The sequence below is a fragment of the Neofelis nebulosa genome, chromosome 10 (assembly GCF_028018385.1).
Source record: "Neofelis nebulosa isolate mNeoNeb1 chromosome 10, mNeoNeb1.pri, whole genome shotgun sequence".
NCBI classification, from domain to species: domain Eukaryota; kingdom Metazoa; phylum Chordata; class Mammalia; order Carnivora; family Felidae; genus Neofelis; species Neofelis nebulosa.
In genome coordinates, this window is record NC_080791.1 from 46,417,381 (window position 1) to 46,445,051 (window position 27,671).

At 37.7% G+C, this 27,671-nt stretch overlaps 1 protein-coding gene across 4 annotated transcripts in view; it reads right to left on the reverse strand.

Annotated features, from left to right (window-relative positions):
* Positions 1-22,630, reverse strand: part of HIKESHI (heat shock protein nuclear import factor hikeshi) — a 43,061-nt gene extending 20,431 nt beyond the window's left edge. For 2 of the 4 annotated variants that reach the window (XR_009249651.1, XR_009249650.1), the window contains exons 1-2: positions 22,405-22,630; positions 17,901-18,138 (exon numbers count right to left, since the gene is read on the reverse strand). Coding sequence is in view for 2 of the 4 variants with exons in the window: in XM_058687549.1 (XP_058543532.1) it covers positions 17,901-18,138; positions 22,405-22,434 (268 nt within the window). In the remaining 2 variants the exon portion in view is untranslated. The remainder of the gene's footprint in view (positions 1-17,900; positions 18,139-22,404) is intronic. The other 2 variants (XM_058687549.1, XM_058687550.1) reach the window with 2 other exon arrangements.
* Positions 22,631-27,671: the final 5,041 nt, after the last annotated feature.

Genomic DNA, 27,671 nt, shown 5'->3' on the forward strand with positions numbered 1-27,671 from the left:
CTTCAGACAGGAGCATTACCAGGGATAAAGGGCATTTCATATAAATGAAAGGGACAATTCATCAATCTTATACATTCATAAAACAGGAAGAGAGAACAACTGTTATGCATTTTATTTTTCTTGCCTCACTGCTCCCTTTACTACCTGTATCCAACATGGTACTCAAAGGCCTGGGCAATGCACTAAGGCAATAAAAAGAAATAAAAAGCATCCAATTTGGAAAGAAAGATATAAAAAGACTTTTTCAAAGACATTACAATCATCTACATAAAACATCGTAGGTAGCTACTAGAATAAGGGTGTTTAACAAGATGGTCAATATATGCTACTCTTTCCTTCATTCTTTAGGGTACAAAGTCAATATACAAAAATCAGTTGTGTGGTAATGAAATGCTATTCAGTGAGGAGCAACAGAAACTCTCATTCCTTGCTGGTGGGAATGCAAACACACACAGCCACTTTGGAAGACAGTTTGACAGATTCTTATAAAACTAAACATATTCTTACCCTAAGTCCCAGCAATCACGCTTCTTGGTATTTACCCAAAGGGAACAGAAATTTCTATGCAGACAAAAACCTACACATGGATGTTTAGAGCAGCTTTATTCATAATTGATTAGGTAAATGGATAAACTGTGGTACATCCAGACAATGGAATATTTTTCAACACTAAAAAGAAATGAGCTATCGAGTGAAAAAAATCAATCTGAAAAGGCTACATACTGTATGATGTCAAATACATGACATTCTGGAAAAGGCAAAATCAGAGAGACAATAAAAAGTCAGTGGTTGCCCAGGACTCAGGGTTAGGGGAAATGTGAGATGGGCGAGATGAATAATAGGTAGATTTTTAGGACACTGAAAATACTGTGTAATACTTTAACTACAGATATACATCATTAAACATTTATCCATATACATAGAATGTACAAGAGTGAACCCTAAGATAAACTGGACTTTGAGTGGTTATGATGTATCAGTGGAGGCTTATCCTTGGTCAAAACAAAACAAAACAATCATTCTGGTGAATGATGTTGATAATGGGGAAGGCTATGTCTGTGTGGGGACAAGGATATATGGGAAATCTGTGTACCTTCTTCTCAATTTTGTTGTAAACCTAAAACTGCTCTAAAAAGAATAAAGTCTTAAAAAAAAAATCAGTTGTACTTCCATATATAGCAATAAAACAACTGAAATGTAAAGGATGTTCAGACTTAAGAAAAAAAAAAAAGCCAAAATGTCTAATAAGAAATAGGTAAATCAAACCATAATTTATCAACAAAATGTAATACTATACTATCATTTAAAACAGGTAGAAAATAAAGAACCATATCCTCTACATCAGTGTTTCTGAAAGCCTTTTAACTCATGTCATCATCTTATCCCTTTATTTCTTCTTTTTTTTTAATTTTTTTTAAGGAGGCTTCACACCAGGACAGAACCCCAGTTGGGGTTTAACTTACAACCCTGAGATCAAGACCAGAGCTGAGATCAAGAGTTGACACTGAACCAGCTGAGCCACCCAGGCTCCCCTCATCCCTTTAAATAAATATTAAAAAACTCATCTTTGATGAGATCTGAGATTGATGAGAATCAATCTTTCTAAATCTCAAGATTCTCATCAGGAAAATTAAGGAGTGGATTAAATTATTTTTAGGCCTGCCAGTCTAATATCCCATGGCTTACTCTGTTATTATACTTGGCAAGGATATGCTCTATTAGTTTTTTTTATGTAGTACCAAGTACACTGTACCTTTATTACGACTTTCTAAAAACTGCCATGAAAATCATGATCCATTATCCACATTCAGTACCCTTTCTCCGGGCTTCCTACACCATTTGTTTTAAAGGCCTTTTTAATCCAGGAATTCAGTTCCAACTTCTAGGAGTTTCTTCTACAGAAATACAGTGCTAGAAAATATGTACAAAGATATGTGTAAGAATATTTATTGTAGCATTGGTAGTAAAACAATTTAAAACAATGGAAACAACCCAAACTTCCATCAATGGGAATTGTTTAATTAAATTAGGGTATTTATTGTCATATAACATTCAACAGTTTCGAAGAGGTAGATCTATACATAATACCCCAAAATTAACAGACTCTCTTCTTTGAGCAAAATATTGTAACTTCTCTGAAATCCAGCCTCTTAAAAACCAGACACTAATAATACCTCCTTCTAGGGACTGCTGTTAAAGATTAAATAATTAATACACGTGAAAGCCTAGCTCAATGCACTATACAAACAGATATTCAATATATGTTACCTTTCCTTCATCCTTCAATCATTACAAAATCTTCCTAACTGGTTTCTCTTGCTCTAATCACAACAGATTTTCCAAGCCATTTCAGACAATAACTTTCCTAAAACATCATTTAAAAAAGTATCAATCTCAGGGCACCTGGGTGCCTCAGTCAGCTAAGCATCCGACTCTTGATTTCGGCTCAGGTCATGATCTCAGGGTTGTGAGATAGAGGCCTATTGGGCTCCACACTGAGTGTGGAGCATGTTTAAAATTCTCCCTCTTCTGCCCCTCTCCCCACTTGTGTGCATCCAGGGGGCCTGGATGGCTTAGTCGGTTAAGTGTCAAACTTCGGGTCAGGTCATGATCTCATGGTTCATGGGTTCAACCCCCACTAATAGCACAGAACCTGCTTCAGATCCTCCGTCTCCCTCCCTTTTTGCCTCTCCACTGTTCATGTTCTCGCTCGCTCTCTCTCTCAAAAATAAACATTTAAAAAAGTAAACAGTAAAACTAAATAAAATACAAAATATCACTTTCTTGCTAAAAACACTTGCCTAACCAGAAAAAAAATTGAAACCCCATATAGCTACACCATCACACAACAGCTCCATTTTACCTTTAAAACCTTACCCCAATGACACTTCTCAGATAGGAGCCTATTATGACACGCTTCAAAGTCTGCCACCTAACTGATATTTGAATGTGCAGTGCATATTACTACCTTTATGACTTTGATCATTTCCAAATGCAATTCTCATCCTCCTACTGCCACCCTATCCAAACCTATTCATACTTCAAATACATACTCAGTCTCATCTTCCACAAAGCCATTTTAAATTATCTCAGCTTACTAATTTGTTTCCTCTGAAAACTGTCTTGGAGTGATTTTAATATTCACACACACACACACACACACACACACACACACACACTCAGATCCTAACTGAAAGCAGTCATCACTTGACGCATACATGCTAAGAATGAAGCAGATTTTCAGTTAATTAGTTGAGCAATACAACAAAGTCTAAATTACGTAAGCAGGAACTTTTTTATTTAAACAAGTATATAAACAACTATAATTGTTATAATTAATAATAAATTAATAATTTATTATTAAATGCTTAAAGTAATTCCTGGTATATTTCCCAAGCTTTCACAATGTAAATAGACAACTTGAAAATAATGGTATAGAATTAATGACTAATAGATTCCTTATGCTGTACTTTTCATCTCCATGACCTATTTTATAACTGGAAGTTTGTATCTCTTAATCCCCTTTATCCATTTTGTCCATCCCTCCACCCACCCCCCATCTTGTAACCACCAGTTTGTTCTCTATGTTTAAGAATCTGTTGGGGCACCTGGGTGGCTCAGTCGGTTAAGCATCTGACTTCAGCTCAAGTCATGATCTCACAGTTCATGAGTTCAAGCCCCATGTTGGGCTCCGTGCTGATAGCTCAGAGTCTGGAGCTGCATCAGATTCTGTGTCTCCCTCTCTCTCTGCCCCTCCCCCACTCATGCTCTGTCTGTCTCTCTCTCTCAAAAATTAATAAACATTTAAAAATTTTAAGAAAAAAAGAATCTGTTGTGTTCAGTTGTGTGGTTTTTTAAGATTCCACATATAAGTGAAATCATATGGTATTTGTCTTTCTCAGCCTTATTTCTCTAAGCATAACATCCTCTAGGTCCATCCATATTATTGCAAATGGCAAGATCTCATTCTTTTTTATAGCTGAGTATTATTCCGCTGTGTGTGTGTACACATACACGTCTTTATACATTTATCTACTGATGGACACATGGGTTACCGCCATATGAAGCTTCCAGATGAAAAGTATAGCATAGGGAATATAGTCAGTAATGTAGCAACATTTTATGGTTAACAGATGGTAACTGCACTTATCCTGGTGGGCACTGAGTATTGTGTAGTACTCTCAAATCAATATTTATACACCTAAAATTAGTATAATATTCAATAAAAAAAAGAAGAATACAAGACAGTCCCTGAAAAAGGAAGTTAGAGGCACAGTGTGAAATGGGAATCAAAAAAAGCAGCAGGTATCTCAAGCCTGGACATCTACATAGCTTGAAGGGTAAAGGAGTAAATATTGAATCAACCCCTAACATGAGTGAACAGCCTAGATAAGTCAGCGTCTACTTCATTTGATGTTCGGCTTTGGTTTGATTTATAGTGTTTGGTTTCTGCTAACCAGGGGCCTTCTGTTTACAACCTGAAATATTTTGTTCAGTCAGAGTTGCTAATGGGGGTAAGGGGGCATAATTAAAGACACAGAAGGAGGTGCCAAAAAAGAGCAATAGAAGAAAAAACACTAGGAAATGCTTTTGAGTTTACATCACACATTATACAGCCAATAGTCACTGGAATCTCAAAGCAATATATGAAGATAGGAAAAGAAAATCATGGTATAGCCAAAGACCCATAGTACCTATGGATACTTTTAATATAAGTTCCATAAAACAAGTTTTAATTTTGTTAATATTCCTTTGTATGTGCCAATTTGAGTTAGTATACACTTCTACTAAAGAGAAGAATCTCTTTATAGAGGGAAGAATCTCTTTATATAGAACTCTCAGTATTTCAAAATTTTTACTAATTTTTTGGTTAAATATCTCTTTCACATTATAAAGACCAAGGACAGCATCTAAAGACAAAATTACAAGAGACTCATGTAAAGAAACTTCCCATATTCTCCAATTCTCTAACCACCAAATCTTATCTCCTAAGCTTGTGCTTTTTTTTTTTTTTTTTTTTTTTTAGGATTTCTATATCCCACGTAGGTGGGGATGAAGAGAGGAAGGGAAGATTATTTTTGTTTCTTTTTTTTTTTTAATTTTTTTTTTTTAACGTTTATTTATTTTTGAGACAGAGAGACAGAGCATGAATGGGGGAGGGTCAGAGGGAGGGAGACACAGAATCTGAAACAGGCTCCAGGCTCTGAGCTGTCAGCGCAGAGCCCAACGCGGGGCTCGAACTCACAGACCATGAGATCATGACCTGAGCCGAAGTCAGCTGCTTAACCGACTGAGCCACCCAGGCGCCCCTATTTTTTTTTTTTTAATTTTTTTTTTTAACTTTTATTCATTTTTCAGACAGAGAGAGACAGAGCATGAACAGGGGAGGAGCAGAGAGAGAGGGAGACACAGAATCTGAAACAGGCTCCAGGCTCTGAGCTGTCAGCACAGAGCCTGATGCGGGGCTCGAACTCACGGACCGCGAGATCATGACCTGAGCCGAAGTCGGACGCTCAACCGACCAAGCCACCCAGGCGCCCCCAGGCGCCCCTATTTTTGTTTCTTAACATCAAACCCTTCATTACGTATTTTCAAGTTTAGCCCTATCCTACTTGTTAACCATCACCCCCAGATTGTTCCAGAAAAATGTATTCACCATATAACTCCTTTCAGACCCCAAGAGTCACAAAGAATCTTTTCTCAATCAAAATAAAACTCACAGTAACTGGTTTCAAGGCTCCCTATCAAATGCAATTCTCCCAACAGAGCTCTCTTAACCTGCCTCAACAAGGACTGTTCAGTGAAAAGTTAAGAAATCTTTCATTATCTAGCAGAAAACTGCACAGTGCCAAAGTTTCTTAAAATGAAATTTTTTGAGGGGCACCTGTGTGGATCAATCAGTTAAGCCTCCGACTCTTGATTTTGGCTCAGGTCATGATCTAACAGTTCATGAGTTTGAGCTCCACATCGGGCTCTGTGCTGACAGTGCAGAGGCTGCTTAGGATTCTCTTTCCCTCTCTCTCTGCACCCACCACCACCAACCCCCAGCTCGTGCTCTTCTCTCTCTCAAAATAAATAAACATTTTTTTTTAATGAAATTTTTTTCATACAAATTCAGCTTCGTAACTTTTCAGTTCAATCACAACTGCCTGGAGGTACTTCAACACGTCTCTTTCCCACCCTGCCATGCTACTTAGCTAAGAATGCCCAATGTAATAAAACCTATACCCTTGAATATAGGGCATCTCAAAGGTTCAACAATATAGATCTATTAAAAGTCCACCTATTCTTGGGGTACTTGGGTGGCTCAATCATTTAAACGTCCAATTCTTGATTTCAGCTCAGGTCATGATCTCATGGTTTGTGGAATCAAGCCCTACATTGGGCTCTGTGCTGACAGCATGGAAGCCTGCTTGGGATTCATTCTCTCTCTCAAAATAAATAAACTTCAAAAAAAAAAGTCAACCTATTCTTTTATTTTAATAATACACCATTCCCTACTATGAATAACATCTTATTTTTATGTAAAAAGAACTCTAATACTTTAAACATCCAAAAAATGCTTTTCCAAACAACTTACTAGTTAAAAAAAAAAAAACATTTTAACAGCATTTTATCATTTGCTTAATGTTGATATGCACTAAGTTTCTAAACATTTTAAGCTGCTTTATTTTTAATAAAATATTGTGCTTTGTCCATCATAAATACTGCTTTGAAAATTTGTTTTAATGGATAAAATTATCAATACATGTTAAAATGGAAATAATGACAAACGATTTACTTTTAAAAAGGCAGGAGAAAAAAAGAACTACTCCTATTATCATAATGGAAATAAATCCATTTTCCCTTACTGAATCAGGTTTTACTCTGGGATTAGGTTTTAGGACTATTTTACCTAACTCCACAACAGAAAACATATCTAACTTATTATTATTGTTCCAAGTATAGCAATTGAATTAACACATTTCTAATTGCTGAATATTCTCCAAATTCGATTAAATAACACAATAAGAAAATGTCTAGGTTATTATTACCCCAAAATGCCACCGGCACACCAACCTTCAACCTGTCGGGGATCACAAGAGAAAAGGGAAAAGAGAGCCAAAAGCAATGAGAAAAGGATAGACAAAAAACATTTTTCACTATTCCCCAAGGCATGTCCTGCAAGGAATAAGTGATGATCAAAAATGAAAAAGAAACACAAAATGCTGGCAAAGCTGAGGCAAAAAGAAGAGAGATAAAGGTATGCATTAAATTGACAATATAATGTGTATGTCTCCAAAAACAAACAATGGGTCCTCGTCTACCGGCTGGTGGCTAAAATTCACCTTAATGCATACAATTCTGCATATAATATAAGCCTGCACTTTCCAACTATGCAAAAGGTTAGCAGTTAGCTGGCTACTAGCCTATTCCTATACAAAACTTACCATTTTATATTTGAGTCACTGCTATTGTGTCCCACAGACTCCTCAAACCCAAACCAAAAACATCATCACTCTTTCCCCCAATTAGCTCTCTTCTTATACTGCTTTTTACTATAAATATTTACCAGTATCCATCTCATCTTCTAGCATGTTTAAAACTAGCAATTTTTTTTTTTTTTTTAAACTCTAATTGAAGCACCTGGGTGGCTCAGTTGGCTAAGCAGCCAACTCTTGATTTTGCCTCAGGTCATGATCTCATGGGTCATGAGATTGAGCTCCGTGTCAGGCTCTGTGCTGACTGTGCAGAGCCTGCTTGGGATTCTCTCCCTCTCTCTCTGTCCCTCCTCTGCTCTACATGCATGCTTTCTCTCAAAATAAATAACCATTTAAAATAAAATAAATTGAAAAACTGTAATAGTATCTATTTAATTTCTTGTCTTTTTCTTTAGTTTTTTTAAAGTTTATTTATTTTGAGAGAGTGAGAGCATGCATGCACGAGCAGGGGAGGGGCAAAGAGAGAGAGAGAAAGAATCCCAAGCAGTCTCCACGCTGTCAGCATGTAGGCCAAAGGAGGGCTCAAACTAATGGGGCTCGAGCTCACAAACTGGGAGATCATGACCTGAGCTGAGATCAAGGGTTGGACATTTAACTGACTGAGCCACCCAGGCACCCCTCTTGTCTTTTAAAATCAATATACAAATATTTATTTATGGGGTGCCTGGGTAGCTCAGTTGTTAAGTATCTGACTTCAGCTCAGGTCATGATCTCACAATTCCTGAGTTTGAGTCCCATATTGGGTAAGCTTGAGACCCACTTTGGGAGAACTCGTGTCCCACTTCACATGAGCTCATGTCCCACTTCACGTGAGCACAAGCCATGCTTCAAGTGAGCATGAGCCCCACTTCGGGTAAAACATGAGCCCTGGGTGAGCCCCTCTTGTCTGTCTCTCTCTCTCTGCCACATGTGGCATTCTCTCTCTCTGCTGCTCGCTCACTTGTGCCCTCCCTCTAAATAAATAAATAAATAAATAAATAAATAAATAAATAAATATTCATTTATGTATGTTTATATTTTACTTTAAAATGGAGCACTCTGGGAGTTCCCAAGTAAATATCAAAGTGAACATACTTGATAATGGATGCAGAAAAATGTGCCATTACTTTGTCTTTTTTACAAAGTGGTGCTGGAACACTTGGCTATCCATCTGAAAAAATATATAATGGACTTCAATCTATACCTTGCCCTAAACACAAAATTAATTCAAATTTGATCCCAGATATAAATATAAAATCTAAAACTAAAAAACAAGGAGAAAACCTTGGTAGCCTTGGGTTAGGAAAAAGGTTAGGAAAAGATTTCTTAGGTTCAATACTAAAAGCACAATCCATATAAGAACAAACTGAAAAACTGATTTTATCAAAATTAAAAACTTCTGCTCTATGAAAGGCACTGTTAAGAGAAAAGACAAGCCAAAGACTGGGAAAAAACATTTTCAAATCACATATCTTATAAAGAACTTGCATCAAGAATACACATAGACCTCTCAAAACTCAGTAATAAAACAACCTAGTAAAATAATAGACACTTCAACAAGGAACATACAAAGACATGCAAATAAGCATATGAAAAAATGTCAGCATCATTAGTCATTAGGGAAATGCAAATTTAAAACACAATGTGGACATGATCTCATGGTCCATGAGTTCGAGCCCCATGTTGGGGTCTGTGCTGACTGGCAGCTTGGAGCACAGAGCCTGCTTCAGATTCCGTGTCTCCCTGTCTCTCTCTGCCTCTCTCCTGCTTGCACTCTGTCTCTCTCAAAAATAAACCTTAAAAAAAATTTTTTTAATAAAAACAAAAAATAAAACACAATATGGGCACCAGGGTGGCTCAGTCAGTTGAGTGGCCAACTCTTGATTTTGGCTCAGGTCACAATCCCAGGGTCATGGGATTGTGTCCCACATGCTTGAGATTCTCTATCTCCCTCTGCCCTGCTCACCTTCTCTCTAAACAATCAATCAATCAATCACAATGTATACCACTCCACACAGATTAGAATAGGTGAACCGAACCAAACATTGACAAGGATGTAGAGAAACTAGAACTTTCATACACTGCTAGTTGAATGTAAAATGGAACAACCATGTTGGAAAATAGTTTGGCAGTTCAAAAAAAAATTTTTTTAATGTTTATTTATTTTTGAGAGAGAGTGAGAGTGCAAGTGGGGGAGAGGCAGAGAGAGAAGACAAAAAATCTGAAGCAGGCTCCTGGCTCTGAGCTGTCAGCGCAAAGCCTGAAGTGAGGCTCAAACCTACAAACCCTGAGATCATGACCTGAGCCAAAGTTGGATGCTTAACCAATTGAGCCACCCAGGTGCCCCAAGTTTGGCAAATTCTCAAAAAGTTAAACATATAAATACCATACAATCCAGCCATTCCTCTCCTAGATATTTACCCAAAAGAAAGGAGAGCATGTGTCCCTACAAAAACCTTGTATACAAATGTTTATATGAGTTTTATTTTTTGAGTCAAAACCCCTAAACAATCCAAATATACATCAACGGGTAAAAGGATGAACAAATAGTCATACATCCATACAATGGAATACAACCCAGAAATAAAAAGAAATGAATTGATACATACTACAACATGGATGGTTCTAAAAATAACTCAGATTAAGTCAAAGAAGCCAGGCAAAAAAGCATACATATTGTATGCTTTCATTCATATAAAACTCTAGAAAATGCAAACTATTTTATAGTGAAACAAAGATCACTAGTTGCCTAGGCTAGGAGACAAAATAAAAGGAGGGATTACAAAGGAGCACTAGGTAACTTCTGGGGGTGATATGCTTATTATCTTGAGTGTGGTGTTTCACAAGTATATATACATACTTCAAAATTTATCAAAATGCACCCTTTAAAAATGTACAATTTATTGTATGTCAATTATATCTCAATAAATTATTAAAATTATTAATAAAAAGTAAGTTTTTTGTTCTTGGGAAGATTTTTTTTTTTTTTAATGTTTATTTTTGAGAGACAGAGAGAGACAGAGTGTGAGCAGGGGAGGGGCAGAGAGAGAGAAAGACACAGAATCTGAAGAGGCTCCAGGCTCTGAGCTGTCAGCACAGAGTCCGAGGCCAGGCTCGAAGTCACAAGCCATGAGATCATGACCTGAGCCAAAGTCGGACGCTTAAACGACTGAGCCACCCAGGCGCCCCAGAGTTTGTATTTTTCATTTCAAATGTTTATTTATTTATTTAGAGAGAGAAAGGGAGAGTGCAAGCAGGGGATGGGCAGAAAGAGAAAGAGAGAATCCCAAGCAGACTCTGCGCTATCAGCACAGAACTTGACATGGGACTCAATCTTATGAATCATGAGATCGTGACCTGAGCCAAAGAGACGCTTAACCAACTAAGCCACGCAGGTGCCCCTTTTCTTTGGAAGATTTCTTAAGAAAGGGTAAAAATCACGAAAGATCAGTAACTGCCTAAAAAAGAAAATGAAAAATTAAAATTAGTGGGTACCTAGGTGGCTCAGTCAATGGAGCATGCAATGCTTGATCTTAGGGTTTCAAATTTGAGCCCCATGTTGGGAGTAGAGATTATTTTTAAAAAATAAAATCTTTACAGAAAAATTAAAATTAGGTTCAGTGGATCCTGAGGTATGCCAATGGTTAGAACACATACAACATAAATAAATATATACCACATAACTCCATGATTTTACAATCTTTAAAAAAAAGCTTACTACTTTTGGATGTTAGGAAATCAACTCATTTTTTGAACACTAATATATGAAAAGGAAAGGCAAGCATTTATTATGCCCTTCCTATAATGACTCTACCTCTGGGTAACCAAACAGTAGATATTCAAGAGTCTCTTTATAGCTAATAAATGAAATAACAGAATTAGAATATGATGATTTTGAACCCCCACTGAATTAACAAATGTAGGCACTGCATATTTATGGATGTTAATTTTACAAAAAGAGATAACCATGTACAATAAAACCTTGGTTTGTGAACATAATTCATTGGAAACATGCTTGTAATCCAAAGCACTTGTATATCAAAGAGAATTTCAAGAACTATTGGCTCAGTTGTGATCACGTGATGTTTGGCATCACGTACTACTCATATTCCAAAACATCGCTCCTTTATTCAGTTAAAATTTATTAGAAATGTTTGCTCATCTTGCAGAACACTCATAGAAAAAGTTACTCACAATCCAAAGTTTTACTTGCTTCCTGATCAAAGAACATACTATCACCTGTAATAATCCTACCAACAATTTTTTAAAAATAATCTCAAATGAAGTCTGATCAAACCTCTAAATCCAACTAATTTACAGGAAATAGAGAACAGAAAATACACTGAACCTGTAATTTTTATAAAAGATACTTGAGAGATCAACCAGTTGCAATATACAAGGTTGATTGAAAGTATTTACAACTTTAAAATATATGAACAAAAAACTTCTGAAATCACTGGAAATCTGAACACTAGACATTGAATTCCATATTAAGGAATTATCCTTAGTTTTTAGACATGATAGCAACATTATGGTTCTGTTTTAAAAAGCAAGAGAAAGAAAGACCTTCTCTTTTAAAGACACATACAAATATATTTATGGACTACATGTTACGATTCTGGAATCTGCTTCCAAATAATACAAGGGAGAAGTGAGTGGGAATATAAAAGAAATAACAATGTCCATGAACTGGTCGTTTTTGAAATTAAGTGATGAGTACAGAGAGGTTCAGTGTTCCATCTGGTCTACTTTTGTATATGTTTTAATATTCTACCATGAAAAGTAAGAAAAGGTATCTTGTTGAATTCATTTTGTAACTATTTTATATACATTGATATAAAAATCTTAAATAAATAAAATTGACAGAGGCCAAATTTCCTCTTTCATACTGTCCTTGTCCTTTTTGGTATTAAGATTGTACCAGCTTAAAAATATAAGCTGGGTGGGTGCCTGGGTGGCTCAGTTAAGCATCCAACTCTTGATTTCAGCTCAGGTCATGACCTCACAGTTTGTGGGATCGAGCCCCGGGTGGGGCTATGTGCTGACAGCGTAGTCTGTTTAGGATTCTTTCTCCCTCTCTCTCTGCCCTTCCCTCACAATCGCTCTCTCCAGCTTGCTTTCTCTCAAAATAAATAAACATTAACAAAATATGTATATAACCTGGGTAACCATCTCTTTCTACTCTCTGAAAGCTTATATAAGATGAACAATTTGTTTCATAATGGTTTAACTGAACTTTGTAAAACCATCTGGGCCCGGACAGCTACGTGCAAAAGGGAAGATTTCAAAACCTAACAATGTTTTATCCTTTGATTTGTAATTACGTTGCATTATAGGCTACATACCGATTATCTGCCATTTACTGCATTTTGCTTCATGACTTGGTATGCAGTCAAATGTCATAAATGTTCTCTGTACTTAAAAATGTACATGATCTGGGGGCGCCTGGGTGGTGCAGTCGGTTAAGCGTCCGACTTCAGCCAGGTCACGATCTCACGGTCCGTGAGTTCGAGCCCCGCGTCAGGCTCTGGGCTGATGGCTCGGAGCCTGGAGCCTGCTTCCGATTCTGTGTCTCCCTCTCTCTCTGCCCCTCCCCCGTTCATGCTCTGTCTCTCTCTGTCCCAAAAATAAATTAAAAACGTTGAAAAAAAAAATTAAAAAAAAAAAATGTACATGATCTGGGGCGCCTGGGTGGCTCAGTCAGTTAAGTGTCCAACTTTGGCTCAGGTCACGATCTCATGGTTCCTGAGGTCCTGAGGTCGAGCGATGGGCTGACAGTTCAGACCTGGAGCCTGCCTCAGATTCTGTGTCTCCCTCTCTCTCTGTACCCTACTCCACTTGCATTCTGTCTCTGTCTCTCTCCAAAATTAATAAACACTTAAAAAAATTTTTTTTAAGTGTATAATCTAATTATTAGGTACAGGGTTCTATAAATGTCATTTGCTCAAGCTTGTTAATCTTTTATTCAAATCCTCCATTTTACTAATATTTTATTTACTTGATGTATTAATTATCAAGAGAGGTTAGATAAAATATTAATACCATTTATCATTCTAAATGTCAATTTCTTAGGGGCACCTGGTTGGCTCAGTCAGAAGAGCATGCAACTCTTTTTTCTTTTTTCTTTTTTTTTTTTTTTTTTAACGTTTATTCATTTTTTGAGAGACAGAGATAGAGCGCAAGTGGGGCAGGAGCAGAAAGAGAGGGAGACACAGAATCTGAAGCAGGCTCCAGGCTCTGAACTGACAGCACAGAGCCCAACGTGGGGCTCGACTCACAGACCGCAAGATCATGACCTGAGCTGAAGTCAGCCAATCAACCGACTGAGCCACCCAGGTGCCCCAAGAGCATGCAACTCTTGATCTCTGGGTGGTGAGTTGGGCCCCACATTGGGTGTAGAGATTACTAAAAATAATCGTATACTTAAAAAATAAGTAAATAAATAAATGTCAATTTTTAAATAGATATTGAAGTTACATATACAAATACATGACTTATCTTTTCCTAAAAATATTTTGGTTTTCCTAATGAATTCTCTCATTCTTTTTAAAAAAATTTTTTTTTCAACGTTTTTTATTTATTTTTGGGACAGAGAGAGACAGAGCATGAACGGGGGAGGGGTAGAGAGAGAGGGAGACACAGAATCGGAAGCAGGCTCCAGGCTCTGAGCCATCAGCCCAGAGCCCGACGCCGGGCTCGAACTCACGGACCGCGAGATCGTGACCTGGCTGAAGTCGGACGCCTAACCGACTGCGCCACCCAGGCGCCCCTGAATTCTCTCATTCTTAATGAATCTTCTTCTAAATCCTGATAATGCTTTTGTCTTAGTCTAGTTTTTCTTAAAATTAATATATCTGTGACTTTGTTTTTTTTGGTTCCTTGTGTTAAGGTGTTTTAGATCCATTCCTCATAAGCAGCAACATAATTATTTGTTTGCGGCTTTTTAAAAAAAAAATCCCATCCTGGAAGCAAAAATAATATAAAAACAGGGAAGGGGACAAAACATAAGAGACTCTTAAATATGGAGAACAAACAGAGGGTTACTAGAGGTGTTGTGGGAGGGGGGATGGGCTAAATAGGTAAGGGGCATTAATGAATCTACTCCTGAAATCATTATTGCATTATATGCTAACTAACTTGGATGTAAATTTAAAAAATAAATTAAAAAAAAAAAATTCCATCCTGGAGCCTCCATGTCTTCTCTGGCAAGTGTATTCTGTTTACATTTCTTTTTTTTTTTTTTTTTTTTAATGTTTTATTTACTTTTGAGAGGGAGAGAGAGACAGAGTGTGAGTGGGGAAGGGCAGAGAGAGAGGGAGACACAGAATCTGAAGCAGGCTCCAGGCTCTGAGCTGTCAGCACAGAGCCCAATGCAGGGCCCAAACCCACAAACTGTGAGATCATGACCTCAGCAGAAGTCTGACACTTAACCGACAAGCCACCGAGGCGCCCCTGTTTACATTTGTTTTGATAATTGACATAATTGAAATTATTTTCATCCATCTTATTTTGTTTTTAATATAGTACGCTTTTACTTTTTAACTTTTCCTTAAATTTTAACAGGATTATCTGAAAGTAGAATCAATACTATTATCCCTTCTAAACAGTAAGAACTCAGAAAGCTTTAACTCAGATCACTACCCTTCCTGTCTTATGCATTATTTTCTAGTACGGTATTTAATTCTTCTGCATTTAAGTTATTTATTGTGTTGTTTTATACAATCACATTGCCAGATTAGTCTACGTGTTTACCAATCTTAAACTTTGCCTCTTGCATGCTCTTCTACATTGTGGGTTCAATTTTCTCCTATAAAGTACAAGTATTCAATAGTTCTTTCAGTAATAGTCTATGAGTAGTAAACTCTCCACCTCCAACTCAATATATTTATTTCTCCATTACTTTAAAGTTTTGAGAGTTAGTTTATGTTTCCTTGGCACTTCAAAGATATTAATCTATTAGTTATGGCCTCTATTCACTCATGATAAGTCTGCTAAACTAACTGCCATCCAGTTACAAATAACTTATCTTTTCTCTCTGATTCCTTTATTACTTTCTCTTTCCAGTAAAGGCCCAGAAATTTCATGAGGATGTACTGAATTGTCCATTCATATTCCTTCTACTTACAGATTGTTCATTTATTTTTAGGCACAGTCACATAAAAGAGAAAAAGTGATTTGAGAATGACTATTAATTCTCCCTAAGACTATTCAGAACTGAATCCATGCTAAATGTATGAGACATTAGTGTTCTCAAACTGTAGCATACAAAACACCTGGGGAACTTATTTACAGTTTCTGACACAGTAGGTCTGGGGTCCTGCCATGAATCTGCATTTCTAACAAGCTCCCAGGTGATGCTAATGCTAATGCTGATTCTGCTGGTCAGGTAATCATGCTTTAAGAACCACTGTCTTAGGATTTAGCATAATTATCTCATGGAACCCCAGTTGAGAAGGACTGTAGGGATTTTGTCCTGCTTCTTAAATCTAGAGATAAGTATTTATCATTAATTCTAAACAGAATTTAGCTTTAAATATTGTTACCTTCTGTTTCTCTCTCTTTCTCCCACTGCTCCTTGTAGAATTCCAACTACATAAAGTAGCAGCACTTAACTGTCCATTATCTGGCCAGGACTGCTCCAGTTCATTCTTTACACAGCCCCCAGGCTAAAAACAAAACCTGATCATATCACCTCCCGTACCCAAAATTGTTTACCGGCTCCTCTATACCTATAGGAGCAGGTCTTTTTTTTTTTTTCCCCCCATTTTACTTTAGAGAGAGATAAGAGCGAGTAGGGTGCAGGGGAAGAAGGGGGGAGGGAGGAAGAAAGAGAGAGAATATCTCAAGCAGGCTCCACTCTCAGTATGGAGCCCAACATGGGGCTCAATCCCACGACCCTGGGATCATGACCTAAGCCAAAATCAAGAGTCAGACGCTGACTGAGACACCCAGGCGTCCCTGGAGCAGTTCTTTATGGGGAGGGAAAAATGGATAGGCTTCAGAGAACATGTAAACTTTTGAGTATTTACATTATGTCACACATTTTTTTAATACTACCAAATAGGCCTGTGTTCTAAGTCCATTTAAAATTGCTAATCTATTAAATTCAAATGAGTCAGTATGATACATAAAGCTTTTCTTGATCCATGCCTGCCTATCCTACCCTTGTACCATTTTGTGCACACCACACTTTCAAAATTTCTCCATTATACACATATTATCTCCACCTAGAAGAGAATGTCCAATAGGCCTCCCACAGGCCTAACAAGCTTCTTCTCCTCCCAAGAGTCCCAACATCACCTCCTCCTGGAAACCTTCCCCAATCCACTTGAGAGTTAATTGCTCCCCTGTATATTCTCTCTCAGCACCTTGTAAAAACATCCACTATTACACTGCACCCTTCTGATTACTGGTCTACAAAACTATCTTCCTTTATAAGAATATGAGTCATCTCCACCAAGAACTTAATCATTATCTTTAAATCTTAATAGTATATACCCAAATGTTTGTTAAATATATAAATATATTGCCTAAATATAATTTTTCCTTGGACTCAATAGACAGAAGAATGTACTAAGAATTTTCATGTCTGTTTTCATCTAGATTTTCAAGGGAACCGGAGATTCAGTGGCAGTAAATAGCACCTAATCTAGTTTTGTTCTCACATTTCTCCAAAATACTTCAAAGCATCAAAGCAAGGATTATGCCCCTGTAAGTTCTGACACCTGCAATGTCAGTACAACCAAGAGAAAAACACTGGAGGGTAATCAAATCTAAAAGTTCAAAAGTCTTCATTTAAAAAAAAGAGAACTCTCATTTTATTTCATAAACACGTCTACTTGCTTTGTCTGTTTATTTAAAACACAGATGCGTATCACAAATTCTGAGATGCCTTGTCATTATTTATTAAAACACCCAATAAAATCCCTTTACAAAAGTATATACCATACAAAGGTAACAACAGCGAGTTTTTCTCTCCAGGGACAGAGGATGGAAATGTGAAGAGCCAAGAAAGAGGTCCTTTGCTTTTTACTTTTCAAATGTTCTGGGTATCATCTGAATTTTTTTTTTTTTTTTTATTTAAATTTTTTTTTTTTTTAACGTTTATTTATTTTTGAGACAGAGAGAGACAGAGCATGAATGGGGGAGGGGCAGAGAGAGAGGGAGACACAGAATCGGAAACAGGCTCCAGGCTCTGAGCCATCTGCCCAGAGCCCGACGCGGGGCTCGAACTCACGGACCGCGAGATCGTGACCTGAGCCGAAGTCGGACGCTTAACCGACTGAGCCACCCAGGCGCCCCTCATCTGAATTTTTAAAAATAATATACCACTTTAGCAACCAGAAAAACATAATGAAAAAAAAAAAAAAAGAGCCATATCCTATGTCATGCTATTAAGAAAACAGCTTAATTATGAAATTATTTTAATATTATTCTTACCAGATTTAAGACCTGAAATTTTGAAGATGGCACTTGGTTTCCCATTTGTGACAAATCCTAGGAGTTGCCATACAGGCATCCCATTTGAATCAGGGTAGGAAAAGTAGACAGATCCTCCCATTCCCTCAGGAAACGGGATTGTTCCCAGCATAAAAACCACAACATGGTTGATACTTTCATAATCAGGCAAGTCAAAAACAAATTTATCCTCTGCCACTTGCTGTGCAGCTGTTTGCACCTAGAAAATAAGAAACTCATCTTAGTTCAATAGTTTGAGGAGTTTCTAGAACACTTACAGTATTGCTTGTTACCAAGTATAAGCAATTATAGACATTATACCCAGTATAACCTCAGGTTAATCTGATAGTCTATATGGAATTTCCAAATATACCAGTGTTAAATTTAAAAAGAAAATCCAAATATATACATATTCAGCCTTAAAATGATCATGTAATGAGTGTAACCTTTAAAAAACATAACTAAATTCTTTCTGAAGTGCCCTGAAAGGAATTTACTTACACAAGTAAATTACTACAGCTTCAGTATGTTACAGAAATGAAAGGCTGTTCAAAATACCACACCACCAAAGCCTTATCCTCTAGTATAAAGGTAAAGAACTTCAGGAAATTAAAATGGGTAAGCAATCCAGAAGGAATTAGTTAACCCTCATTATTTGCAGATTCCATATTTGCTAATTCGTCTACTCACTAAAATTTATTTCCAAGCACAAAATCAATATTCATCACCCTATGGTGGTCATTCATGGACATGTTAATGGGCAGAGCAGCAAAAATTCTGAGTTGCCTAATGCACATGTTCCCAGCTGAAGTGGAAAAAAGTTAGCTGTGCCTTCTTGTTTCAGCTCTCATACTGTAAACGAGTGTCCTTTTCACAATCAATTTACTGCCATGTTTGTATTTGCTGCTTTTTGTTGGTGATTCTGATATTTAAAATGGCACACTGAAATGCTGGCTGGTATTCCTAAGTCCAAAAAGGTTGTTATGTGCCTTATTTAGAAAGTATGTTACATAAGTTTCATTCAGAAATGAGTTATGGTGTTACTGGCTGTTAAGTTCAATGTTAATGAATCAACAACACATATTAAATAACATGCCTTTAAACAGAAACATACAAAAAACAAAATTATGTAATGATAAGTTGATAAAAACTGTCATCAGATCAGAGGCTCAAAGAAACCTAACCCTGTATTTCCCCTAGGGGAAACAATTCATTATTTACCAAATCAATGTTCACACTGACTTCACAGAACCTAACTATTGTGAACAACGAAAATCAACTGTACATAAAATGCAAAAATTCTACCCAGAATGTGCTAAGTGGGAACCCATAAAAGTTTCCTCTTGACTCATTTCATAATCTAACTTTCGGTTCTAGAATTGAATGTCAGTTTCTAGAATGAGATCTTATCTTATTTTGAAGTTTGAGAAATCTACTTCCACAGAGAAAATTCTTTTATCGACTTCAAAAAAATTATTGGTAATTGCCATATCGCATCCATTAGCAAAAAGTAGTAATTCTGAGGGCACTCAGGTCGATCGGCGTCAAGAGTTAACATGATACAACGTTTTTTCGTTTTCTTTTTAATTGCTATGGCCATTGACTATTGACCAAAACACCAAATCTGAATCACTACCAGTATTTTAAGATTCTTAATGGTCAATTCTTATTACCCAGAATGTAACTTCTTTTCCTTTGCTAGTATTTGCTGTTACAAAAATGCTTATTTTTTCTTTTAATTTTTTAAAATGTTAACTTATTTGGGGGGGGGGGGGCTGGAGGGGCAGAGAGAGAGAGAGGAGACACAGAATCTGCAGCAGGCTCTAGGCTCTGAGCTGTCAGCACAAAGCCTGAGAGGGCTCGAACCCACAAACCACCAGATCATGACCTGAGCCAAAGTCTGACACTTAACCAACTGAGCCACTCAGGTGCCACTACTTTTTTTCTTTTATAATATCCTAGCTACTCCTACAAAGAAACTTTAAAAATTTTTAGTTACATATTATCAATAATCTAATATGAATTGCCCTAAATTTACTCCCAAGAGATGAAGGATGAATGTTCTTTTGTTGTTGTTGTTTTGGTTTTATTTTGTTTTTGTTTTTTTTAAGGATGAATGTTCTTAAAATCAAGTTTCGATTTCCTCTTCTGAAGTTTTCCAACCCTATTAAAAACTGTCCAGTTTAAACACAGAGAACAAAACAAAGGAAAAACATAAATAGAAAGACAAACTGCCTGTATTAGTATTAAATTCAATTTCACCAGTTTTGGGCATGCACATAATCTTAAAAAAACATATGAAATTATGGTATTTACAAAGCATGAAATAGCCATCAGACAAAACAAGTATTTGTTAAACGTCAACTCTAACAACCACCATTCTGTAAATCTGTATTATGACACACTAATCCTTGACCTTAGGGAAAAGAGAACTCTTTTAGTGAAGAAAAAATTTTCAAGGAATGAAACTGAGTTCATAATTTTAGGTTAAGTGGGTGTTTCTGGTTAGAGAATAATGAAGTTAAGTTTTGGATGTCTCTAGGTCTATTTGCCCTTCATTGTGATTAACATGTTCTTTGATTAACGAAGAGTCAAACACCTCCCAAAAAGCTTATCTTTAAGAAACCCCCTACTGGAGAGGCACCTGGGTGGCTCAGTCAGTTAAGCCCCCGACTTCAGCTCAGGTCATGACCAGGTTTATGAGTTCGAGCCCCATATCTGGCTCTGTGCTGACAGCTCAGAGGCTGGAGCCTGTTTCAGATTCTGTCTCCCTCTCTCTGCCCATCCCCCACTCTGTTTCTCTCTCTCAAAAAAAAAAAAAAATAATAATAACAATAATAAACGTTAAGAAAGAAAGAAAGAAACCTCTACTGTATTTCCATTACAGAGGTTGGGTGTTAGGTAAGTAGACACAGGTATTGCTATAATTAAATGTCCTTCCCAATTAGTTGACAACGTGAGAGATACATGGATCTATGTGCTTTTCTTTAAAACACACACACACACACACACACACACACACACACACACACGGGCACCTCCGTGGCTTAGTTGCTAAAGCATGTGACTCTTGATCTCGGGGTCATGAGGTGAAACCCACGTTGGACAGAGAGGTTACTTAAAAATAAATAAAAACAAAACACATACACACATTTTAAATACCATTCATTAAGGACACTCATTCATACAAGTCCCACACTCACCCCAGGCTGGTCCTTTCATTTTCCCTGCCAACAGCAGGGAGCAATCCAAAGTTATCTCACCAATATTACCAATTACCACCATCACCAAAAGTGGCCTCCCAGTCATTCAGGAGACTGACAATAAACTTTCTGAGGCTAGTCATCTCCAATTTATCTTTGTGGTTTCTTAATGCACAAAACACATTATCAAAAGTTGGTAAAAATTTTACTTCAACAAAGGGGCTGCAAAATTTAACTAAGCAGGGAGAAAAAAAGAAAGAAAAAGAACTCTGGGTGAAAGGAGTAGAGTCTGAAGTGGATTTCTGGGTGGTTTCTAAGGGAAGCAAGGTTCATTCTCTTGATTATTCTCAGATTATTCCTTAACAATTCTAGGTGATCTCATTTAACGCTACTCATCTGGCAAAGCAGGTTATTATCTCTTTGGACCAGTAAGGATTTTCGTAGCTCATACCCTTCTGGGGTACCTCAGCTATGACTCACACTTAAGTTTTAGGTGTTTCTATCAGCCAACTTCCAATTACCATAAGCATATTTTTACTGGGGTCCTTCCAAAAGGCCCGAAAAGGTATATACACTGCCCCGGTACCTTAATCTTTTAGAAACAGTATGTTACAGACTAGATTCAAACGCCAGGTTTATCTCTAACTTATTTTATGAGCTCAGGCGTGTAAACTGCCGATTGAGGGGTGCTTGGGTGGCTCAGTCGGTTAGGCATCCGACTTCAGCTCAGGTCATGATCTCTCGGTCGGTGAGTTCAAGCCCCGCGACGGGCTCTGTGCTGACAGCTCAGAGCCTGGAGCCTGTTTCAGATTCTGTGTCTCCCTCTCTCTGGCCATCCCCCATTCATGCTCTGTCTCTCTCTGTTAAACATTTAAAAAAAATTTTTTTAAATAAACTGCCGATTGAGCTTAAGTTCCTCAACTGCAAAACAGAAATTATAATAACTATCTCACGAGTTACGAGGGTTAAATGTGAAGTGCCAAATTAGCGCTACCTAGAAGGCTGAAATTATGAGAAATGGACAAAAGGCGTGCATTGCCAAGCATATAGATAATCCACACTCGATAAATGGTAGCTAACGTGGCTACTATTTAAATGACTGAACAGAGCTGAGGGCAAAGGAGAACGAACACCCCAACACCCACTCTCCACCCTAATATGTAGCTGGAAAGAACACTTAGGGGGTTTCCCCGCATCTCTTGCACCGGAGCACCCTCCCCTTCCCGGGGCTTCGCCCTCGGGTGTCCTGCCCCCTTCCTGATACCACCCGGCCCCATCCTCACCAGCCTCCCTGCCACCAAGCAGCCAAACATGGCGGGGACTCCGCTCAGCCGGCAGGGACCCGAAGCCGGCAACTAGAAGTCCTGGGGCTCCTGCCCTAGTCGAGCCCAAGAACGTTCCAGAACATGCGGGACGACGCCTGCCCCTGCACTACATAGCAACTAGGCCAGTGGCAGGAACGCCTTCTGCCCCGCTCGGCCTCTGACCCCACTTCCTAGCCAGCACGCCCCTCGGGCGACGAGTACTTCCGGGGCTTACAACGAGCCTCCCCAACTAAGGGAGAAAATCATGCCAGAGCCTGTTCAAGACTACAAATCCCAGAGGGCCCTGCGTCGGTTTCCGGTTTCCGGGAGGAGCGTCAATAGGGCTTGTTTTTCAGGATTGTTCAGATCCCAAATTTCCGAACTGTGGGCCGGTAGTTGTTTCTCACGGTTGTGTGACATTTAGAGATTACACTGCGCTTTACAATAATCACTTCACTAGATCCTGGCAAAAACCTTATGAAGTAGGTATTACTGTCTCCCTTTTGGTATGCCAGGAAATTGCCCAGGGTGACCAGCTAGCCCCTAATCTTTACACAGCACTAAATGTTGGAGCTTGAATCCAAGTCCTCATCCAAATCAGCTCTTTCTGCTACACGGTATCTCAAAAATACTAATTTTTAATCAGCTGTTTAGTACTTATTGGCAGCTTTATTGTTCGTTTCAGCTTCACTTAGCTCCCCCATTTATTTTCTTTAAGACTGTAAGCAAGATACTATTTAACTTTGTAACTTAGCGCTTTTATGTCCCCATTTGTAAAATAAGAATAATAATTGTACCTGTCTTATAGGATTGCTGAGAGGATTAAATGAGTTAGTATGTATTAAAACAATAGGTGGCAGCGCTTAATTTATGGGGGTTTTAAATGTCTTACTTTTTTCTATGTGCATTTGCAGAAAAGATTCATAGGAAGTGAAAAACAATAGCCAAAAGAACTGGCATCAAGTACTGATTGACACCAATACTCATTCTCCTTTCACAGCTTAATTATCTTTCTTCTTATATAGGAAGGTAGGGTATCCCCTCGCAAGGGTCTCTACCCTACTTGAAATACCAGTCATCAGCAGGTCTGTCCTCCCAAACCCAGGTTACATATGGAAGATCAGAGAGTTTGTAACAATCCTCTGGCCTCCGCTTTGGTTCCAAAAACTGCAACCATTTATCTTATTTCAGATATTCCTTTTAGATAGCCAGGCCAAAGGTGAAGAGAGAGAAGAGGATGTTTCTATCAATGTCTCCAACTTCCTACCTAAAAAGTCCTAGAACCTTCAAAATAGAAAGACCATTTGTGGTAAGATCACTTCTTGAGGGGTAGGTACACTGCCTGGGTTCGAAGTCCTTCTTTATCATTTATTAACTATATAACCTTAGGTTAGTTAACCTAACACTCTCATTCCTCCTTTTCTGCATCTGTAAAATGGGATAATAATAGTATCTGCATCATAAGATTGTTATGAAGGTTCTTGCATTAAAAGTACTAAATATAGCCAGAATATAGCTTAATAAAATGTTAGTGTTTAACATTATTACCTTTCCTGACAGATTTTCTATGTCTTCATAACCACCATGTACTCTGTGAAATAATAAAAAATAAATATGTTGGTCTCCACCCCTAGTTTCTGACATAGGGCACTAAAATGCTTGTAAATTCCTAAGTGCCTAAGTGATAAGAGCACTACAGAGCATCTTTTATTCGAATGAGGTGATTCTGGGTAGACTCCTGAATGGGGGCGGGTCACCAGAAAGACCAAGCCATGATTAGAAGCCTGGAATTTTCAGCCCCATGCCCCATTCTCCAGAGAAGGAAGAAGGATTGGAAATGGAGTTATTAATTGATCTTGCCTATGTGAGGAAACCTCCATAAAACCCCAATAGTGTGGAGGGTGACACACCACACCCCATTTCCAAGAGAATAGAATCTCCTACACTTGGGACCCTCCCAGACCTTGTCCTATGTATCTCTTCATCTGGCTGTTTATTCTTTATCATATCTTTTAACAAACAGGTAAACATAAGTGTTTCCCCAACTTCTGTGAGCTCTTCTAGTAAATAGTAGAATCCAAGAGGGAGGAAATCATGGGAACCTCCAATTTGTGGCCATGTTGGACAAAAGTTGTGGGTAACCCAGACCTATTACTTGTAATTGGCATCTAAAGTGGGGGACAGTTAGGGTGCTTGGGTGGCTCAGTTGGTTAAGCATCTTACTGAGGCTCAGGTCATGATCTCAGGGTTCATGGGTTCGAGCCCCACATCAAGCTCTGTGCTGTCAGCTCAAAGAATGGAGCCTGCTTTGGATTCTGTGTGTCTCTCTCTGCCCCTCCCCCACTCATGCTTTATCATTCTCTCTCTCAAAAATAAACATAAAAAATTTTTTTTAAGTGAGGGACAGTCTTGTGGGATTGAGTTCTTAACCTGTGTGATCTGATGCTATCTCCAAGTAGTGTCAGGATTGAGTTAAATTGTAGGACACCCAGCTGGTGTCACAGAATTATTTGGTGTGGGGGAAAAAAAAAATCCACACCTTTGGTGTCCGAAGTGTTGTGAGTATGGTAGTAGTATGAGAGTGAAGAGAAACCCAGAGGAAAGACCAGATTTTTTCCTTTCTATACCCTTACCATACATTTGATTCTCTGAGCAATTCACACTTTCCAATCTTTCTGTGCTTACACAACTTATGTTATGTGCCTATAATACTTACTTGGCAATTTCATATACAACCTCCCACTTGACTCAAATATTTTCTTCAGGAATCTTATCCCTTGATAATTAGTCATTCATTTTCTTACACAGAAGTTTTATTTAATGGTTTGAGAGCTAGCTAACTTAGAAATTATTTTTATAAACTAAAGTTGCTGTTGATTAATTATCCCAATCTTTGTTATGTGGAATTTCAGGCTTTTCTCCATTTTGCTGGTGAATAATCCAGATCTAACATTGGGCAAAGAATTAGAAGCAGTGATTTTAGTATCCTTTCTCCAAATTATAACAACCAGCCTTTTATTCACCAAGCTATATTATTTTTACATATAATAGCTCTTTGTAACGAAAGACAGCAGAATAAGATAATGGAAATGAAGAAAAACATTTTAGGGGAAAATTTTTTTCTAATAATCAGAGCTTTCTGAAATAAGAATAGACAGACATGGGACAGGGAATTCTCCTATTCACACCAACATTTGAACCAATGCTGAAATCCATTTATGTTATATTATTAAGGAGTTTCATGGAAAACTTCATGAAATTGCCCTAGGACCTCAAAGTTACCTATCAGCGCTCACTTGTATGCTTCTATGGATAAACAATAAATTCATTGTTAAGTTTGGGCTAGGGAATCAGGAATTCTGAATTCTAGTTTTAGCTCTTTCATTAGCTAGCCTAGGAATAAGGTGATTTGTTTCATTTTGGGGGGGCATTAGGTTTACACACTTCCAGAATGAGAGCATTGAATTCTGACTTAAAGAGAGCAAAAATATTTTTTCTCTTTAAGAAAAATTTTCTTTTCCACAACAAGGAGAATAAGAAATAGAAGCACAAACTCCATCTTCTTTGAACTAGAAGATATCTGTAACTCCAAGTCAAAAAGATACCAGCAGAAAGAAAGAAAGAAAAGAAAGAAAGAAAGAAAGAAAGAAAGAAAGAAAGAAAGAAAGAAAGAAAGAAAGAAAAAGAAAGAAAAAAGATACCTATCAAAAGTGGGTGAAGAAAGACAAATGACTTAGCAGAACAGAGGAAGGTCAAATTCAGGTACCTACAGAGAAAGATAATAAATTCCAGAGAAACTCAGGAATTGGAGTTGCTAGGGACCACAGAAGGCAGAGGTAAGTCAGTAGACTGAAACAGGTACACTACTTAAAACTGATGCAAGATTTTATATCTGGTTCTCATCTATACATCTTCCATTGGCATAAACTCTATTTTATTTTATTTTTTTTAATGTTTTTAATTTATTTTTGAGACAGAGAGAAACAGAGCATGGGTAGGGGAGGGGCAGAGAGAGAGGGAAACACAGAATCCAAAGCAGGCTCCAGGCTCCGAGCTGTCAGCACAGAGACTGACGCGGGGCTTGAACTCGCGAACCACGAGATCATGACCTGAGCTGAAAGTCGGACGCTTAACTGACTGAGCCACCCAGGTGCCCTGGCATAAACTCTCTTTAAAAAAAAAAAAAAGAATCAAAGAGGCCCTAGACATTAGGGAAGTAGATACTGAGGAAAGTGATTATGGGGTGAGTCCACCATATATAGATTAGTTCTTGAATAAGGACACCCAGGTAAGAGATGAGCATTTGGCTCACCAAGTCAAACACACCAGTGTGAGACTAAGTCCACCCAAAGGGACAATGGCTTTTTCTAAAACATCCACTTGGAGGATGGGGGATGACTTTTTCTATATCATTCAGGCAGGGAGGGATATCTTTTACTAATTCATCCATAGGGGAGAAGGAGCATGTTTTAAGAATTCATGTAAAAATCCAACACCCTTTCATGATTAAAAAAAAAAATTCAACAAACAAGGAATAGAAGGGAATTTCCTCAACCTGATAAACAGAATCTACAAAAATCCCACAGCTAAATCATACTTAATGGTGGGAGACTAGATGTTTTCTCCTGAGATCAGGAACAAGACAAAGATATTTGCTCTAGCCACTTCCATTCAACATTGTACTGCAGGTTCCAGCCAAAGCAAATAGGCAAGATAGATAGATCAATAGATAAATAAATAAATGGCATCACATTGGAAATCAAAAAGTAAAACTATCTCTATTATGACATAACTTGGTATATAGAAAGTCCTAAGGAATACACACACACACACACAAACACACACACACACACACACATACAATTAGAACTAATAAATTCAGCAAGGTTAGAGGATATGAGATCAACATACAAAATCCAGCTGTATTTCTAAACACTTACAATGATCAATCAAAAAATGAAATTCTGATGACAATTTCATTTACAATAGCATCAAAAAGGATAAAATACCTAGGAACAAATTTGACTAAAAATCGTAATACTTGTATTCTGAAAACTACAAAACATTATTGTAAGAAATTAAAGATCTACATAAATAAAAAAGCATCCCATGTTTACGGGTCAGCAGACTTAATATTGTTAAAATGGCAATATTCCCCAAATTGGTCTAAAGATTCAATGCAATCTCAATCAGAATCCTGGTTGACTTTTTGTAGAAATTGATATCTTGGTTCTAAAATTTATTTT